The sequence below is a fragment of the Xyrauchen texanus genome, chromosome 43, assembly GCF_025860055.1.
Source record: "Xyrauchen texanus isolate HMW12.3.18 chromosome 43, RBS_HiC_50CHRs, whole genome shotgun sequence".
NCBI lineage: Eukaryota > Metazoa > Chordata > Actinopteri > Cypriniformes > Catostomidae > Xyrauchen > Xyrauchen texanus.
The window spans coordinates 32,085,091-32,105,453 of record NC_068318.1 but is presented as its reverse complement, the minus strand read 5'-3'; the positions used below and the strand labels follow the sequence as shown (position 1 = coordinate 32,105,453).

At 43.1% G+C, this 20,363-nt stretch overlaps 1 protein-coding gene across 4 annotated transcripts in view; it reads right to left on the bottom strand.

Annotated features, from left to right (window-relative positions):
* LOC127635576 (PDZ and LIM domain protein 5-like) overlaps window positions 1-20,363 on the bottom strand; it is an 86,622-nt gene that overhangs the window by 47,276 nt on the left and 18,983 nt on the right. For all 4 annotated transcript variants that reach the window (XM_052115706.1, XM_052115709.1, XM_052115707.1 and 1 more), the window contains exon 3: window positions 543-694. In XM_052115706.1, coding sequence (XP_051971666.1) covers window positions 543-694 — 152 coding nt within the window. The remainder of the gene's footprint in view (window positions 1-542; window positions 695-20,363) is intronic.

Below are 20,363 nucleotides of genomic sequence, written 5' to 3'. Positions count from 1 at the left end.
TGTGTGTGTGTGTACACTGTATGTGTGTGTGTGCACACTGTATATGTGTGTGTGCACACTGTGTGTGTGTGTGTGTGTGTGTGTGTGTGTGTATACACTGTATATATGTGTGTGCACACTGTGTGTGTGTGTGTGTGTGTGTGTATACACTGTATATATGTGTGTGCACACTGTGTGTGTGTGTGTACACTGTATATGTGTGTGTGTGTACACTGTATATATGTGTGCACACTGTGTGTGTGTGTACACTGTATATGTGTGTGTGTGTGTACACTGTATATGTGTGTGTGTGTGTGTGTACACTGTATATATGTGTGTGCACACTGTGTGTGTACACTGTATATATGTGTGTGCACACTGTGTGTGTGTGTGTGTGTGTGTGTGTGTGTGTGTGTGTGTGTGTGTGTGTGTATACACTGTATATATGTGTGTGCACACTGTGTGTGTGTGTGTACAGTGTGTGTGTGTGTGTGTGTGTGTGTGTACACTGTATATATGTGTGTACACACTGTGTGTGCGCGCATCTGTGTGTGTTGTCACACCTCTGCAGTGAAAGGTTCAGGTTTCCCACACAAGCTTTGATTTTGTTCTGGGCCTCCAGGTGTGTCATGGTGTCTGTGGCGATGCCATCGATAGACGACACAACGTCTCCAACGTTGATCTTCGCTTTAGCCGCTTTCCCTCCATCTGTCAGCTAAAACACAACACACACACGTTTACACCAATTATACATGTAAAAAATATAACACACAACCATCAATGTTTAAAATCATTGTCATAGCTCAATGTTTGATTGACAGGTGTTTAGGCGGTCCTTCACTGTTTTCCGGGACGCATCAAAACATGTGGTCACAAATGAAGCTGTACGACAGAATCATTTTCAATGTTTGAACAGGAAAGTGCATTTTTGGAACAGCCACTAATGCTTGAAGAGCCCAGCCATATCAAACTCCCCATTTTTACATCAAAGTGAGTGTGGTGAAGTGAAGTATGCAATATATCTCCAGACTTAAAAGAAGCCTCAGACAGTTAATGATTAAAAATAAAAAACTGGTTTTAAAAATCAAACCCGCACAGAAGCGGACGGCCAAAATCTAGGATTGACAAATGACAGGCTGGCCAGTGATCTTTAACCCAGTGAGTGAAATAATTAAGATGGATCCATCGGCGAACGCAAACCTTTGATGTGGAACATAGCGAGACGCTCGCAGGAGCAGACGTTGATGAAATACTACCTGCTGTAGACGAGGCAGAACACTAGAGCCCAGCTGCAGCCTGGGTAATTTATGAGGAGCTTTAAATTGTGGTTTGGACCTCCACAACCCTGCAGAGCTGTTTACTTTATCAGATTAGACCTGACGGGCTATTAGACTCAATCTCAGAAATAATCCTCACTCTTGTTAGAGTTGGAGGGGGATTTGTGATCTTGTCTGGACTAATAAACAACCCAATACCTCACCAGACAACTACAGACGAGTCTAAACTTGAATGATTTAAACAAAGGCAAACAAAACACTGTACGTCTTCTTGAGTGCTGCAGAAGAGAGCAGCTTTCTAGTAGGCCAGAGAAGTTGTTATATAAGTTATGCATGTACAGCAAGCAGAGAACCGTTTGTTGTATGATTGTGGTTGTTTTAATGTTTATTAATTAGGCCGACAGTGTTATCAGATTCAACCTACAGTGCATGCAAGATATACATTTACCAGCATGCATTTTCCTAGGAATCAAACCCATGACATTGGCCTCACAAGTATCATGTATAACCACACAAAAGCTTCAATAAAAAAGGCAAAAAAAAGGACAAAACCAAACAAAACAAATCCAATGCAAACAAAAAAGTAACAAACCAAAAACAAGGCAACAAACCAAACTAAAAAAAAAGTAAAAAAAATACCCCACACCAAAATCAAAACAAACCAGACAAAAAAACTAAAAAGCAACAAAAAAGGTAACAAGCAAAAACAAAACACAACCAATGAAAGCAAAACTGCAAACAAAACAAAAAAGTAAAACCAAAACAAAAAGCAACAAAAACAAAAAAGTAACCAGCAAAAACAAAACCAAAAAAACAAAAAAAAAACAAACAAGAGAATACAAAAAACAAAACTGAACTAAAACAAAAACAACAATAAAAATATTTACATGTCTGCATTTGGCAGATGCTTTTATCCAAAGTGACTTACAGAGCCCTTATTACAGGGACAATCCCCCCGGAGCAACCTGGAGTTAAGTGTCTTAAGGACACAATGGTGGTGACTGTGGGGATCAAACCAGCAACCTTCTGATTACCAATGTATTATACAGTGCACTTATTACAGGGACAATCCCCCCGGAGCAACCTGGAGTTAAGTGTCTTACTCAAGGACACAATGGTGGTGACTGTGGGGATCAAACCAGCAACCTTCTGATTACAAGTTATGCGCTTAGCCCACTATGCCACCACTCCTTTATTACCTTAGAGACAACAACAACAACCTAATTAAAACGAAATACTGAAAATGTAACTTGCCAAATTATTTAAGAGTTTAGAACCAGGAAACATTCTTTAACGTTTGTATATGCATTGACCGAGAAGTGCTTTGATTCACAGCTCAGAGGACAATTGAGAGGGAGATCAAAAGATCTCTAAAGGGAACACTGAACTAAACCTATACAGCAAACTTCAATCAAAAATCATGAGTGCTGCTGTTTTAAACAGCTCTGTCTGCTGCCATCAAAATGTGCTGTGATCCCAAGAGAGCAGACGGGTGTGCGTCATCCTCTACAGAATACTGCAAGTCTTCAAAACGTCCTGTTAGGGACCCCGTGTAGCTCAAGAGTATTGACAATGACCATCACCGCTGGAGTCACGAGTTTGAATCCAGGGCGTGCTGAGTGACTCCAGTCAGGTCTCCTTGGCAACCAATTTGGCCCGGTTGCTAGGGAGGGTAGAGTCACATGGGGTAACCTCCTCGTGGTGGTGATTAGTGGTTCTCTCAATGGGGCGTGTGGTGAGTTGTGTGTGGATTGTGGAGAGTAGCATGAGTCTCCACATGCTGTGAGTCTCAGCGGTGTCATGCACAACGAGTCACGTGATCAGATGTGCGGATTGACGTCCTGTTAGATCCTTCTGCGTCACCTTCACTTAGACACAGAAAACTATTCTGGAATCAGACGGTCTCAGAGAGTCTTGATGTGTCTGAACAAGAGTGATTCTTTAGGACTCAGCAGCAGGTGTGCATGATGCGATGGATTACTCAACCATACGTGAGGAATATCAATCATTCAGCACTTGTGTAGTTCACTTCACTCCTGCTAGGCAACAACACAAAACTAAAGTACTAAAGTACATGCCCGCCTCCTGAGTCCGATTGATACTTGCTCAGCTCGCAGCAGACACCTTTAAGGTCCTGTCCACGAGAGAGCGCACCTCTGAGTCTGATGATGTCACACACACACACACACCCTTAACAACTGCAGTCCCAAACACGCCAAGGAGACCCCACCACACAAAACCTTCTCAACATGTACTATACAGACACACACCAGCACACGTCTTAGCATTAGGAGTACTAGTAGTAATTTATTTTATTAACGTCATAAACTAAACCTCAGCCTCGTAAAACTTAAAGCAACAAGGATCAAATCCTTCCACAGAGGATAACTACATCCAAAATTATTCAACCTTTCTCACTGCTTCCCTTAATGTTTCCTTTGACATATTTTAGACACCATAATTCCTTGGCGGTGCACCAAAAACCTAGCGAGCTGCCCTACCAATGTGGCATATCTATTAAAACCATGGAAACCACCGAAAACGGTTACTGATGGTTTACATTTACATTTATGCATTTGGCAGACGCTTTTATCCAAAGCGACTTACAGTGCAATTATTACAGGGACAATCCCCCCGGAGCAACCTGGAGTTAAGTGCCTTGCTCAAGGGCACAATGGTGGTGGCTGTGGGGATCAAACCAGCAACCTTCTGATTAACAGCCCTGTGCTTTAGCCACTACGCCACCACCACTCCACTCCAGGTTTAATGTAGTAAGACATTTACATTTATGCATTTGGCAGACGCTTTTATCCAAAGCGAATTACAGTGCACTTATTACAGGGACAATCCCCCCGGAACAACCTGGAGTTAAGTGCCTTGCTCAAGGACACAATGGTGGTGGCTGTGGGGATAAAACCAGCAACCTTCTGATTACCAGATTACCAGTTATGTGCTTAGACCACTACACCATCACCACTCCAACACCACCACTCTGAAAAGACTATGCTTACTTTTCATAATGGCATGTTTTTTGTTAAACCATACATGCACTTGGGCTGCACAATTAATTATTAAAACTTTGCAATAAAACTGCGACATGTGTATGTGCAGTTTCTAAATCGCGTGCAAGCTGCAATTTTATTTATTTCTTATATTCTGCGATGTTAAATTCGCCGTTCTGATTGACGACTGAAGAATAAAGCAAAACAAAAAAGGCTCAAAAGAAATAAATGAACACCATCATCTATAGTTTACAAAAAGACGTTTTTTTCCCGTCTTGAAATGTGATTTTTTTGGAATGTAAAATGTATCAAGGAAAAACATTTGCCATAACTGCTATTAAAAGGAATGTTACAGGTTCAACATGTTTAAACTCAAATCGACAGTGTTCGTGTCAATGTTGATTACCACAAAAATGTATTTCGACTCGTTCCTCGTTCTCTTTAAAAAAAAATTATTAAAAAAAAAAAAAAAAAAAAAAGGGAGTCTGGGTAGCTCAGCGAGTATTGACGCTGACTATAACACCTGGAGTCGCGAGTGACTCCAATCAGGTCTCCTTAGCAACCAAATTGGCCCGGTTGCTAGGGAGGGTAGAGTCACATGGGTTAACCTCCTTGTGGTCGCTATAATGTGGTTCTCGCTCTCGGTGGGGCGTGTGGAGAGTTGAGCACGGATGCCGCGGAGAATAGCGTGAAGACCCCACACGTGCGGTAACGTGTAACGTGTAACGTTACTCCACGGTAACGTGCTCAACAAGTCACGTGACGAGATGCCCGGATTGGCAGTCTCAGACGCGGAGGCAACTGAGATTCGTCCTCCGCCACCCGGATTGAGGTGGGTCACTACGCCACCACGAGGACGAAGAGAGCGCATTGGGAATTGGGGGTTACAAATTGGGGAGGAAAAAAAAAAAAACTTTATCGGAGGTCTAAAATGGTTTAAATCTTAATTTACACAGTCAGGCTTTTTGGCATTACATCGTCATGGCAACAAAGTTGTAAGATGTGGTCAGTGAGTGATTTAACAACAGTAAAATCATGTTAACATACATATTGTTTATGTCTTGTGTCTATACTGTTGAAACAGTATTTTAATGTTTACAGATTAAACCCCATTGACTTGCATTGGAAGTGACTCACTGGAACACACATTTGTGCTTTTATTAAAGGAGGGACGAGACGAAATAAATTTTTTGCTAATCAACATTGACACAAATGCTGTCGATTGAGTTTAAACTTGTATAAAACCTGGAATATACCTTTAAAATTGCAATATATAATGCAAATATATTTCTATATAGTCAATATTGCACAGCCCTAACTTGTACCACAGATCAAACATGGTGTTACTATCGTAAAACTTAAGTAATCGTGTTTTTATTGGGGGGGTAGATTTGAGGGAAAATAAAGTCTCTCGTCTTACATAGGCAGCTCACTGTGTTTTAACAGAGCTCTTTGGTTCCAGTTTTAAGGGAGGTTAACAAGTTGGCCCTTTCAGCACACAGCGTGCTTTGAGATTCACGACATGTGAAGTTTTCCAGTTGACTCAGAATTTCATTTTCCTTCGCAACCATTTGACTGTTTGTTACCACCTTAAATTAAACGAATAGGACAAATGTCCTTTTGTTTGAATGCTTGTCATTACGTCTCATTGCATTTGGCAGATATCTGCCCTATTCCACGCCACAGCATCGTCGCTGATGCTTTTATGCCGGCAGTAAACGATAATGAGCGGTTGCTTAGCAACGACAATACCATAGTTCTGTGGCAGTTCTCCTTTTAGAGCCGTGACCACATCTCTCACTCACACACACACACACACACACACACACACACACACACACACACACACACACACACACACACACACACACACACACACACACACACACACACACACACACACACACACACACACACACACACACACGATACTCGCCGACCAGTGGGACATTTACACGGAAGTCTGTTTTAAAGAGATTGAATAAGCAACACTGCGGAGCAAAGCTATGTCTGGGTTACTACATTGACTTGTCCTCCGCCACCCGATTGAGGCGAGTCACTGCGCCACGGACGAGGACGAGCGCATTGGGAATTGGGGGGGGCACAGCATATAGCAAAAGATTCAGCATGATGTGCTAAAAATAACATGACTTTAAATTTTATTGTCATTAATTACACGCATCACCGCGGTTCCAAGTTCAAATGTCACTGTGTGGCGCAGGTTCTACATGGAACCGATCCCCTAGACTTGCATTGAAGCTATATCGAGAGACCACAATATCATAGGGACCTGCTTGTAGCAACCACCCACAACACCTTAGCAACCATATATCAAAATGCTAAACCACCCAGAACACCTTAGCAACCATATATCAAAATGCTAAACCACCCAGAACACCTTAGCAACCATATATCAAAATGCTAAACCACCCAGAACACCTTAGCAACCATATATCAAAATGCTAAACCACCCAGAACACCTTAGCAACCATATATCAAAATGCTAAACCACCCAGAACACCTTAGCAACCACATATCAAAATGCTAAACCACCCAGAACACCTTAGCAACCACATATCAAAATGCTAAACCACCCAGCTAAAAGTGTGTTAAATGTTCTCCCAAACGGATGCGGTTTTTAGGGTTAATACTCTTATGGGGACTAGGGTCCGCCCTCCCCACCTAAACCTAACCGATAGTGTCAGAAAAAGCAAATGTGAGACGAAAGACACAACCATGATGTTTCGATGACACTTTCGGCTTGCGTGTCGACTCGCATGCTCTTCAGGACTCGTGTACTGCTCCATTACATACAGGGTGCGAATTGCACAATGACCTTTAGGGGAGTCAGAGGTCAGAGCGGGGGAGTATTGACACTCACTATCACCCCTGGAGTCGCGAGTTCGAATCCAGGGCATGCTGAGTGACTCCAGTCAGGTCTCCTAAGCAACCAAATTGTCCCGGTTGCCAGGGAGGGTGGAGTCACATGGGGTAACCTCCTCGTGGTGGCGATTAGTGGTTCTCTCAATGGGGCGTGTGGTGAGTTGTGTGTGGATCGTGGAGAGTAGCATGAGTCTCCACATGCTGCGAGTCTCCACGGTGTCATGCACAATGAGTCACATGATCAGATGCGTGGATTGATGGTCTCAGACGCGGAGACATCTGAGACTCGTCCTTTGCCACCCGGATTGAGGCGAGTATCCGCGCCACCATGAGGACCTACTAAGTAGTGGGAATTGGGCATTCAACTGAACTGTTAACCAGCATTTTAGACACTTATTCGCCGCACTCGGTCCATGTGCAAATTCAATAATGCACGTCCATGAATGAGCATCCCCCCCCCCATCAATGGTATGGCCCATTTTAGGGGTGGCCCATATTACAAGTTTAAATCAAGCAGAGCTAAATGAATCTACATGTTTACAATTAAAGCTACATATCAGGAGTACGTTCTACGACCATCCCAACATGTTTTGACGTCCTCTGGAGGGGTTCAAGCCTTGATTAGCGGGTCAAACCTCCCCCGTAATTCACACCTTGTTTACATCACATTTGCAACGCTCTCAGTTGAGCAATCACACAAACTGATCACAGTTGAACAAGCTAGTAAATGTAGTTGGTTATGTAATATAAGACCGCATTATGCAAGGAACAGTGCGAAAAGTAAGTGTTTATGAACTGATAATCTGCCGTTTTGCTCGTGAAAAGTAATTGTGGTTTAAGCAACTCAAGTGTTATATACAAGTGCCATAAGTACAACGAGCAGAGTAAATGCTTGTTGACAAATAGGTTTTCATTGAGGAGTTTAACATGCAACTAGAGGACAAAGTAGACTATGAGAATTGCAGTTGCGCTTCTGCAATGAAGCACCGCGCAGCTCACGCGAGCTGTGAGAAACAGCCTTGTGCAATCCAAAAAAGCATGAGAGAAATTACACTTAATTATAGCCGTATATCTAAATAATTACAGAGATGCAGTTCTGAGTAGCTGACGAAGAAAACTCACCACATGTTGTTTAGAACAGACATGAGTTATGCTACACCAGACAAAATAAGACACAGTCGCTTTAGTTCCGCCATGGAAGGGAGCCAATCGCTTCCATGTGCGCCTCCCCAATTAGCTACATTGTCCGCAATCAAACGTAAATCTAATTGAGATGAAATTCCCCATAAAGATGTTTAATGATAAACCCATGGATCATCATTATCTGCTTTCAGTGAACCACGTACGTCAAAGCCTCCCCCATATTCCCCCAATCACGCTAAATGCATCCGTGTGTTTATTTACACGTGTGGTGTGTCTGAGTGTGTGGTGTCCACTCCAAACAAGGCCAAAGGGAAGTTTCCATTTCACACACAGCTGCTGTGTGCATTGTATATAATTAACAACAGCGAAACGTTAATTAAAATATGCATCATCTACCGTTTGTGCTCAACATCTGGTTCTACATGGAACCGATCCCCTAGACTTGCATTGAAGCCATATCGAGAGACAATATCATAGGGACCTGCTTGTTGACTGCTTGTAGCAACCACCCAGAACACCTTAGCAACCACATATCAAAATGCTAAACCACCCAGAACACCTTAGCAACCACATATCAAAATGCTAAACCACCCAGAACACCTTAGCAACCACATATCAAAATGCTAAAACCACCCAGAACACCTTAGCAACCACATATCAAAATGCTAAAACCACCCAGAACACCTTAGCAACCACATATCAAAATGCTAAAACCACCCAGAACACCTTAGCAACCACATATCAAAATGCTAAAGCCATGCAAAAAACACCAAGCAACCAGCTCAAACACCCTAGCAACCCCTAGCACCATCAAAAACCCCTAGCAACTGCCTAGCAACCACCGAAAATACCCTAGAAATTTCCTGCCAACACCAAGACACCAGTCAAAGCAACCACACAGCACATAGCAACATGTCAAATAACCCTAGCAACCAGGCAGAACAACATGGCTTTAACCATCAACCAGCTATAAACCCCTAGAAATGCCTAGTGACCAGCCAGAACACCCTAGCAACACGTATTTATGACTGTAAGGCCTGTAGAACTTACAAACTTCAACCTGCAAACCTCAAATTTGTAAAACTATTTTAAACTTCCCGAACATCGAAGTTTGTCTTGACCAACCATTCCTTTGTATTTATAATACTTACAGTAGAAACACGTGCTTTGACAGATAACACTTCTGCACCTTCCCACGTTACTGCTTTGATTGTATAATGTAAAGTTAGAAGGAATGTAACGGAGGTATTTTAAGAACAAAATGTCTCCAAATCAAGTTTCAGCAACACCTGGGTCATCCTGAAACTCACATTCCTGGAATGTTTGAAACAGATGACACATAGTCCCTCTTGGAAAAATAGGGCACTGAAAATAATGCCAAACCGCTGTAACGTGCAGCCACTGGACTCGGTGACTCGATATCTTAATGCGATGACCAGAAGCGTGCCCATTCATCGAAAGAGGCTGAAAGTGAAACACAGCAGCACTTCAATAGACATGCGTGGGGCCCGTTGGGGAAACTCTGGCAAAGGGCTGTTTGCATATAGATGCATGTTTGAGCCTGTGACAAACTGTATGAGTGTGGTCTTTAAGCGCTGACAGGAAAATCATGTAACTTTTGGCAAATCTCTTGAAGTTACGATGAAGATTAAATGGAGATAAGGCAGCCGTTCCACTACATTTCACAGTTACGTTTGATCTTTCCATGGTTAAGAGGCATCACACAACCTATTGCAACCCATGATTTTAGTGTAGCATGGACATATTTCACTATTAATATCACTTAAACGTCTCACACAGTGTTCTGAGTGTTTACAGTGTTGCTCTGACGTTAATGAAGAACATCCAGGGGTTTTATTTCCCCACACATGCAAACGTCAGTAACGGGCCACTCAAACAGGAGAAGTCTGACTTCAGCGTGACACAGTGCCATGTGCCGTGATCTCAGCACATGCTACCAAACCGAAAGCTCTCAGGTCCGTTTCCACGGCAACAGAAACAAAACAGGACATTCCAGAGCTGGAGGAGAAGAAAGCCAAGAACGGAGAAACGACGAATGCCTCCAGAAACACTCATGCCATCACATCACCTGATCATTCTGTGCGACTGGCGTGAACGAACCAGAACTTCCCACAGTTTCCGCAGCTGACGTGGACATAAATTCTGAAAGCATGTATATGAGAATACAGCACATGACAGAGGGAATGAGAGATCCCGTAGGCAACATTGTTGCCATTTTTACAAGCATTACTGGCACCTGATGCTAATTTGATTTTTAGCATTATTTGAGACAGTTTTAAAAATGAATCATAATACAGTACATTGCAGGTCAATACATGTTGAGAAAGTCCTCCAAATAAAAATATTTCAATATATGTCAAGATTTAATGGAAACATGTCAAATGCTTCACGCTGCAACCTCCCCAACGTTCAAGCCAAATCAACGCCCTTGCATGACATTACTGTGGCAGACGAATAAAGCAATAAAAATGGTTTATTTTCCCATTACGGATCATAAGCATTTCATTGACCTGCAGCAATCCATTTTACAACTGAACTCGTCAATCTGTCCGAGGTATAATGCCAATAAAACACTTTAATTTATATTTAAAATTTGAGAGAGCAAAAACTACGTTTGCTGATTGTGCAGTATTTAATATCATATGAGTTGTTTTTTTTTATTATTATTTATAATATAATTTTAGATTTATTTCATTTATTTTATAATATTTTGCATTTATTTAATTTGATCTGATTTGCTAAACTACTTGATTCATTTAATTTTTTCTGATTAACACATTTTATTGATTCTAACACATGTAAACAATCTTTTAACCCCATTATTCCCCCTCCCAATCCCCAAAATTATACACAAAAAAAAAAAACAAATACAGTATGCACGCACGCACACACAAATTACAAAAAATATATATATATATAAAAATTAGGGTTGTCAATCGATTAAAAAGTTTAATCGAATTACATGGAGTCCTGATTAATTAATGACGATTTAACTGAGAAATCCTCATATAACAATAATTCAATATATAATGATGAAATAATTATACATAGTTATCTTTAAATATTTAAAAATTATATATATAATTTTCTTCACTGTATAAACTGTCAGGGGCGAAAATTTCATCAAAATGTTGGGGGGCGACAATAAACAATTCTCAAGAGCAATTTTTGAAGGGAACACCAAGGGGTTTTTGTTGTTGCCCTGTTTGCATTTGTATTATTTTATTTCTTAATTATTTTAAGAATAGATCATTATATTATTTACAATACACATATTTTAATGATATTTTAGGGGGGAGACAACCCACAGATGGGAGGTCCTGACCCCCCCCCACGATTTCCACCTATGTAAACTGTGTGTTGCTCATACAGCTGATGTTTCACTTACTGCCCTCTGGAGTAAACAGGCGGTACTACAAGCTTAATTTCTCAGGAAAATTCCTTATGATCCGGTGGTGATTGTGTTAATTTTTTTTTATCAAATTATATCGCACTGAATTAACGTATTAAATCGACAGCCCTAATAATAAAAATAAATTACACACACACACACACACACACACACACACACACACACACACACACACTAAAAAAAAAAATATATATACATTTATATTAATAATATATTATATACATTTACACTTAAATACATTTTAAATAAAAAATGTAATACTAATAAATTTAATTTAAATAGTAATTTGTTAAACAACTTTTCCTTCGCACTGCTCTGATGTCACAGTTGTACCTCCGTGTCTTTAAAGCACAATAAACTGAACTGAACAGATGCTTTGCCCTTTAAAAAGAGTCTGTGGTTATAAATCAGAAAAACATTCTCAGCTGTGGTTTCAAATACACTTGTGTGTCTGTGAAAGTGTCCCGTGTTCTGTCAGTGTTAAGACGAGGTTAATCGTGTCCGTTTAAAGAAAGAAAAGTGTTCATGCCCTGAAGACCTGCAGAAATAAAGCAAAGAGGTCACATGATGTGAAAGATTCAGATTCACGATCCAAAATGAACAAACACATCCATCTTCAGATTACATCCATAACACATTCACCCAGCCTTCTTGGAAACCAACCCAAACGTTTGCCTTTATTTAGCACAAAACCCACAAAAGCTATAAATCAGAGCGTGCAGAGTGAGCCAGCGTGACATGATAGATGAGCTCTCATTCATGTCACAATTAAAACCAGATCGCCTCATCTGAACGCTAAACATTCTGTGGACACAAGGATAGCATTCATGGAAAACTCAAACATGCGTCAGTCACATCTAAAGCCCCTGTAAGACGGAGACAAACACAGTTGGCAAGTACGCAATATTTTCGAGTCACTAATTCAAAGTAAGAGCAATAGAAATACTGACGCTTGAGTTTAACAGCACAGCTCATTTCCTCATAAAGTCTATTTTTAGATACAGGGGATTATACTGGATTGATCAGCCCTCTACGTTTAGTGCGACCAAATAAATGTCTTATCAGCCACTGGCAGTTTTGGGTGCAATGCATTACGAAGTAGGTTACCAAAGCGCTTTACAGTTACCATTCACCCACCAATGATGGCAGAGCTGGCATGCCAGGTGCTAGCATGGCATTGGCAGCAACTTGGGGTTCAGTGTCTTTCCCAAGGACCAAGGCTGGACTGGGAAGAGAAATCGGCCCAGGATTTTACATAGCAACTGGCCCAAACGTTATTGAGCAGGGGGGTGTTCGCTGTCCTTTTCTGCATAACGTGGTGCCGTTTTGTGGTCTGTTCCACGTAATGTGGCGGCTCACCGGCCCGCTCGGTTCTCCCGATGGCCAGTCGGCCCCAAAGTGCATAGGCCCACCGGGAAAATTCCCAGTATGCCAGATTACCAGTCCAGCCCTGCCAGGGACACTTCGGCACGTGTTGTCATGTGGGCCGGGAATCGAACCGCCAACCCTGCGATTAGTGGCCGACCTGAGACACCTGAGCCACAGCGTTCCTAAATATAATCAGCCAATCGTGTGGCAGCAGTGCAGTGCATGAAATCATGCAGATACGGGTCAGGAGCTTCAGGTAATGTTCACATCAACCATCAGAAAGGGGAAAAAATGATCTCCAGGATTGAGGATTGTGGCATGAGTGTTGGTGCCAGATGGCCGGGTTTGTGTATTTCTGTAACTCCTTGATTTTCTGCGATTGGAAATGCCTTGTCTGACCATCCTCTCATCAAACTGGTCCAAACTGAAAGTCTATGGTAACTCAGATAACCGCTCTGCGCAATCGTAGTGAGAAGAATAGTGTGTCAGAATGCCGTTCGGAGATGCGTGTTGCTGCGGTTTGAGGCACGAGGGGGACCTACACCATATTAGGTGGGTGCTTTTAATATTGTGGCTGATCGGTGTATGTATAGACGCACATTTTCGGATTAGTTATATTATGCCTACATGTCGTCAAAGTATGGCGAGTAAAAACCAGCCAGTGGTTGGGTAGAGGGTTGCTGATCATTTTTGGATCTGGATTTGGGGCCCAAACGCATTACGGTCATGATCTTTGGTTTTATGGGCTGGAAGATAGTGAAAAGGGTGAATTAGGAGTCGAGTGTTCCTGTAAATTTCCTTTTAGATCTTTTGTTTTCAGATCAAAGTGTAGGATGAGGTCCAAATAATTAGAAAGCTGAAAATCAGTACAGTTTGGAGAAGACATGTGAACTTCAACAGCTTGAGAGCTTTAAACCGCTTGACTGCTCCATGATTCTGTCATCTTGGCTCAATATTTGATATTTAGAGGTCAAAGCAGCTGAACTTTTCCTTTGAAACTGCATGATGAAAGAGAAAGTTGTTGCTCAACAGTTGAGAGAGAGAGCGAGACAGACAGAGAGAGAGAGAGAGATCATGAAAGTATTGGCAACGGGTGGGGGCGCGTGAGGAATAAAGGCGGCCGGTGACGATGGTTCGGGAGAAAGAGAGAAAATGACATGCAGCTGCTCTTTGGGTTTATGTTTGAGTGTTTTTCTGCATTAAACTATTATTTACATAGTCAAGCCGGTTCTCACCACCTCCTTTCCATTCAACTGCTTTACATTAGTGCCGAAACCCGGGAAGGAGGAAGGATGCCCTTCACGGTGTCCTCGACACTGCCATCCACCCAGGGGAGCCGCTGCTGTCCGCCGAGGGACGGAAAAGCCCGACCGCCCGGATATATGGTCCCGTCCACGAGGCGAGTGGGGACTGGACTCCAAGACTGCCTGGAGCGATGGAGCCGCTGCCAGGTGAGGCGGAGTGTCCTGCCGTCCCCAAGAAACACGAAGGGGTCGAGAGGACCGCCGTCCACGAGGGAAGCGACTCCCCGACTGCCTGGAGCAGTAGGGCCGCTGCCAGGGGTGGAGGAGTGTCCCCACAAGTCGCCAGGAACACGGAAGGGCGTTCCGTCCGCTGGCGGTCATAGGTCTAACTTCGGTCCGCCCGGGAGGAGCGGCTGCAGTCCGTCTGAGAGGACCACGAAACTGTGCATTAGTGAACCAGTGAGTGAGTTTTTGTTCCTCTCTCTCCCGCTCTCTCGGTCGCTCAGTGTTGGCCTTTATCCCTTGCCTATATTGTTTTGTTGTTGCGTTTACCCTCCTGCCTCCTCCCAGGCCGAGAAAGGCGGGGATGACCCGCAGGCAGACTGGCAATGCCAGGAGTGTAGAACGGAGGAGGGCGGGGCCGGAAACAACACACTCCCAGTCCCCAATCAGCCTGATGGGGGTGTGCGAGGGATAAAAAGGCGGCCGGTGATGACAGTTCGGGAGAGAGAGACATGCAGCTGCTCTTTGCGTTCATGTTTGTGTGTTTCTTTATTTCTTCATTCAACTATTATGTATATTGTCAAGTCGGTTCTCGCCTCCTTTCCATTGAACTGCTTTACAAGCTGCAATTAAATAAATATTTTACTTCAGAAAAGAAAACAAAGTCCGTTTAGGCCTCCGCACAGGCTCAAGTGAAACATTTATCAATGACATGAACTGACTGTCTTAAATGAACCAGAGTCCTCGATGCTAAATATAGGTGAATCGCTCATTTTAACAAGTTCGTTTACATTAAATGTCTGAAAGAACCAATTCACTTGAATTATTTGTTTTTTCCAGCGCTGCATAACAAAGAGAGGACGGTCAGATGAGTGCGTTTCATTGCTCACGCTGCTCCGTTGCTGCGGTCACAATCTGATAATTAAAGCTTTGACGCCCAACAACGCATCCAGAAGGCTGTACGTATGAAAACAGCATCTGTGCAATAAACACCAGAGCGTGAATCTGTCCATGCACCAATTATACAATAAACAGATCCTGATTACCACTGCGAATCTCTCGAAACAAATCCATCTGTTCGCCGTTACACGTTCTCCTATGGTTTATTTGTTTTCATCAGTATGATTTTACATTATGTGGAGTCAAAGTTGGACAAACACTCAACGTCTGTACCAATTAGCATTGTTAAACTGAAATGCAGGAGCAATTGAGAGTCAGCCAAATGTCCTGTGTGTAAATCGAGAGGAGTATTCCACCACTGGAAATGTCAAACCACTTAAATCATCTTGCATTTGCAAATAAATAATGATTGCTAATGTACAAATGCTCGGATTTAAAGTGTTTTGTGGTACCGAATCGTTCCATTTTAATTCAAAGTGCATTCTAGGTTTACCACTGAATTACCAGATATGAAACCATGACGACTAAGTGACTTGTTCTCCATTCAAAAGGACCCATTTGGATTTTATAAATACACAGAATATGACGCAATAGTTTATCGCTACATTAAGCAAGTGTTTCTTGCATGCGGTTCCAAGCCTTCACCCAACAACTGGACTTCTGAGCGACTCTAAACGCTGGACGACTTAAAATAGCCCATGTGGTCTGTGTAAATGTTAGTTTAATAATTGGCCTTGGTGTATTTGCTCCCAAAGATGACAAGTTGGAAAGTGCCACAAAACATCGACGCACTCTAAAGTGAAAGCCGCAGAGATTTCTGTGACTTTTATGTGCAGAAAACCACAGTAACCATTCTTTGGATGTATTCTAAGCTGTGGGGAGCGTCCGCCAGCTCCACAGAACTGACAATATGCCCAGCTACACCACTGGTTTCTGGACAGACCTACAACGAGAGACACTTCCAGGGTTCATAATCAGCAGGAAATGTTCCTGTGAACTTGTCAAACACTTGATTGAGATATACTGTGTGAGACACATGAGCCAAAAACGAAATTATTAAAACAGTATATAAATATTTTTTTTAAAAGATACAAATTACAACATAAGGTTCTGATTGGTTGATGGACATTCTAAGGTGTGCAATTATTAATTGCACTGTTATGAAGTTGTTCCATGTCTTGACTGCATAATGGTTCCGTATCACTCCGCCAAGTTATTTCAAAGAGCCGTACAGGCTACCACAACAAAATAATGAAATAAACAAAGACATCGGCTAAGAATGACAATGTCTATAATATCCTAATTTCAGTTGAAAAACACCCTCGCTCTCACTCATCACACACGCACACACACACACACACCACGCTCACTGGCACACGCACGCACTGGCACACGCAGGCACACGCGCACACACACACCTCACTGGCACACAGTCACTGACGCACTCATGCACACACACACTCACACACAAACAAAGTCACTGATGCACTCGCGCACCACACACCACGCTCACTGGCACACGCATGCACGCACTCGCACGCACACACACACCACGCTCACTGGCACACGGGCGCGCACACACACACACACACAGACAGACGAACTCATGCACACACACGCTCACACACAAACAAAGTCACTGATGCACTCGCGCACCACACACACACACACACACACACACACACACACACAGTCACTGGCGCGCACACACACACAGTCACTGGCGCGGACACACACACACACACAAACAAATTCACTGATGCACTCGCGCACCACACACACACTCACTGGCACACACAAACAGTCACTGATGCGCGCACACACGCACACACGCAGAGTAGAATTCTTCTTTTGGCCGTGTACCTGAAATATCAATGACCTCGTTTGGGTCAACTGGGATGTCCCTCTCAATGGATCTGAGAGACTCTCTCTAAACTGAAGCTGATCGAGACTCAGCTCAGGAATAATGACCGCTCGACTGAAGCGGTTGTCACTGGCAATGTGGCATATAATTTGAGGAGCTTAGTCGGGGTCGGGAAAACGGCGTACACATCATTGAATTTAAGGCACCTTTTTAACATTTAGCATTTTCTAGCATGTAGGGCAACCTACATGGCACTGCATCACATTTTGCCCTCATGTGTGCACATGCAGCACACATGAGGGCACACATGAGGGCACACATGAGGGCACTGCATTAAAAAAAATGTTTGCACATAGGGGCACCATATAGGGCGTATCATGTTTTCTCTACCATAAGGGCATCCAAGAGGGCACTTTTACTGCGTTTTTTTCTAACATGGGGGCACCAGTTGGGTGGGCACCATGTGGGCGGGCACCAGGTGACACATTTGTCAACCGTTAGTGTCTCTTGTTGCTAGTGAATGTCCTGAACCAAGACAGCAGCTGATTCAAAGACATTGAAAAACAGCATTTGAGCAGAGATGAAACTTGCCCTCAAATATTCGGATCTAATGCAATTTCATTCAGACGCATATTTAAGTGCGATTAAGAGCCCAGATAAATGCAGGATCCTCTGTATACCGTCATACTACCCTGCCCTAATTGCAAACCAAAACACTTCATGGAATCCTTGAGCCATCCGTCAACGGCTTTCGCCAAGTTTGCTCTCTGGAAATTTGAGGCCAATGCAGCCCAATGGAAAGCATTCATCTCCCAAATACCCTTCCTGTTCTTTCTAGTGCCTTGTGCTTACGTAACGCTCGATTATTGTCCAGAAAGGAATCTCGCCTTGCTTTTACCTCACACACACACACACACACACTCAAACCGTAGCGGTACGTTAGCATGCTACAAAAGACATTCCACCCTTTCCTGAGTGACATAAGCAGGGTCGTAATGCAAAGCGAGGTTAAGGAGCACCATCAGGGAATAATACGGAGTTCAACGCAAGCAGACAGCTAAAATTAGAGCGTATTTGTTCAGCACAAGTATCAAATGTCGAGCTGAAAGGGAGCTGGGGGCTTTGTAAGGTTACGGGCCAACGGGAGGGGTCTCGGTGATGGGGGTTTGAGACCCAAATGGAGAGATTGAGCCAAACAGGGAGAGAAACTCTATCCAAGCATGACGGTCACAGTAGAAATCGAATAAGGTGCCTCTTTCATTTAAGGCTGTAGTTCACGACACACAATGGAATTGTGAATGTCTGGCTAGGGAAGCGTGATCCTGCGCTACCTAAAAAGGAGCATTTCATGATTGGAAAGACGGAAACAGACTTGACAGACACCTACGGTGTGCTGCCTTGCCGTTTACTCACTAAATAGGTAGCTACCTTCTAAGGCCACGTCCACACTAATCCACTGTCATTTGAAATCATATTGATTTCTCATTGTTTACTGAAAACGCTCTCCATTACTGCATACTATGGAACACCGGTCGGCCGATACATCTCGAGGCCAATAAACTGAACGATATTTTGTATTTTTAAATGACTGGCATAGACAATACATTTTCCCATTTGGCCGATTGGTTTCGCAGGGTACGACGGAGCCGAGAAGCTCCTGCTTGCCCGTGAAGGAGCCGTCTGAGACATGCAAACAGGGACGGATGACGACTTGCAAAGGCCCTGGGGCCAATCATCTCCAAGGCCCCCCAAACATGTGATGTTTGGGGCAGATTGGACATTGTATGTATGTATGTAACGTACGTACGCACGCACGCACGCACGCACGCACGCACGCACGCACGCACGCACGCACGCACGCAAACTTCCTCTTTCATGCGAAACATCAAATATTGACAGACCGTCACGGCTGCACCATGCAGTGAAAACTCAAGGCCTTTAGATTAGACTGACCGAAGATCTGAGGAAATTTCGAGGAGGAGTTTGTTAAAGTACGAGGCCTGCAAATGGCAAAAACTGAGCAAACGTTTGAGCAAACGTTTGAGAAAAAGAAAAATGGCTGACTTCCTGTTGAGTTTAGGGCAAGGATCCAAGAGACTTATTTGTATGTGTTGACATGTTACATATACCTACCAAGTTTCTTACGTCTAGGTAAAACGTGGCGTGAGGGCTGCTTCCTTGAAATTTTGTAGGTGGCGCTATTGATCCATTTTGCAACACTTAATTCTAAAACGAGTATCAGATGTACATTTTCACCACTTTTCAGATGTGTGCAAAGCTTCATGAGTTTGAGAACATGTTTAGGCCTCAAAAATATGATTAGTTTCACATCGAACTTTGTCAGGAGTGGTGGTGGTGTAGTGGTCCAAGCACATAACTGGTAATCAGAAGGACGCTGGTTTGAGCCCCACAGCCACCACCATTGTGTCCTTGAGTAAGACACTTAACTCCAGGTTGCTCCGGGGGGGATTGTCCCTGTAATAAGGGCACTGTAAGTCACTTTGGATAAAAGCGTCTGCCAAATGCATAAATGTAAATGTAAATGTCAGGCCGCGACGGACACGCCCTTCAACGGAAACTCAAATGGAAATATAACATTACCAAAGCCTTTAAATTAAGACTGACTAAATGTAATGTTGATCTGATTAAATCTCTGGGAGGAGTTTGTTAAAGTACAAGACCTGGAATTGGCTGTTGCCAGTAGGTGGCGCTATGACTATAACTGAATATTGGCATGTGGATGTATTCAGGCTAGGACATTTATCAAACATGTGAAGTTTGGGTTAGATTGGACATTGTATGTATGAGTTATAACAACTTCCTGTTTCATGGCGAAACATCAAACTTTGTCAGACTGTCACAGCCACGCCGTGCAGTAAAAACTCAAGTTTCGCCATTTAGCATCGCCAAGGCCTTTAGATTAGACGGACAAAATATGAAGTAGATCTGATGAAATCTCTATGAGGACTTCGTTAAAGTACGAGGCCTGGAAATGGCAAAAACGGAGCAAAAATGTAAGAGAAAAATATAAATGGCTGACTTCCTGTT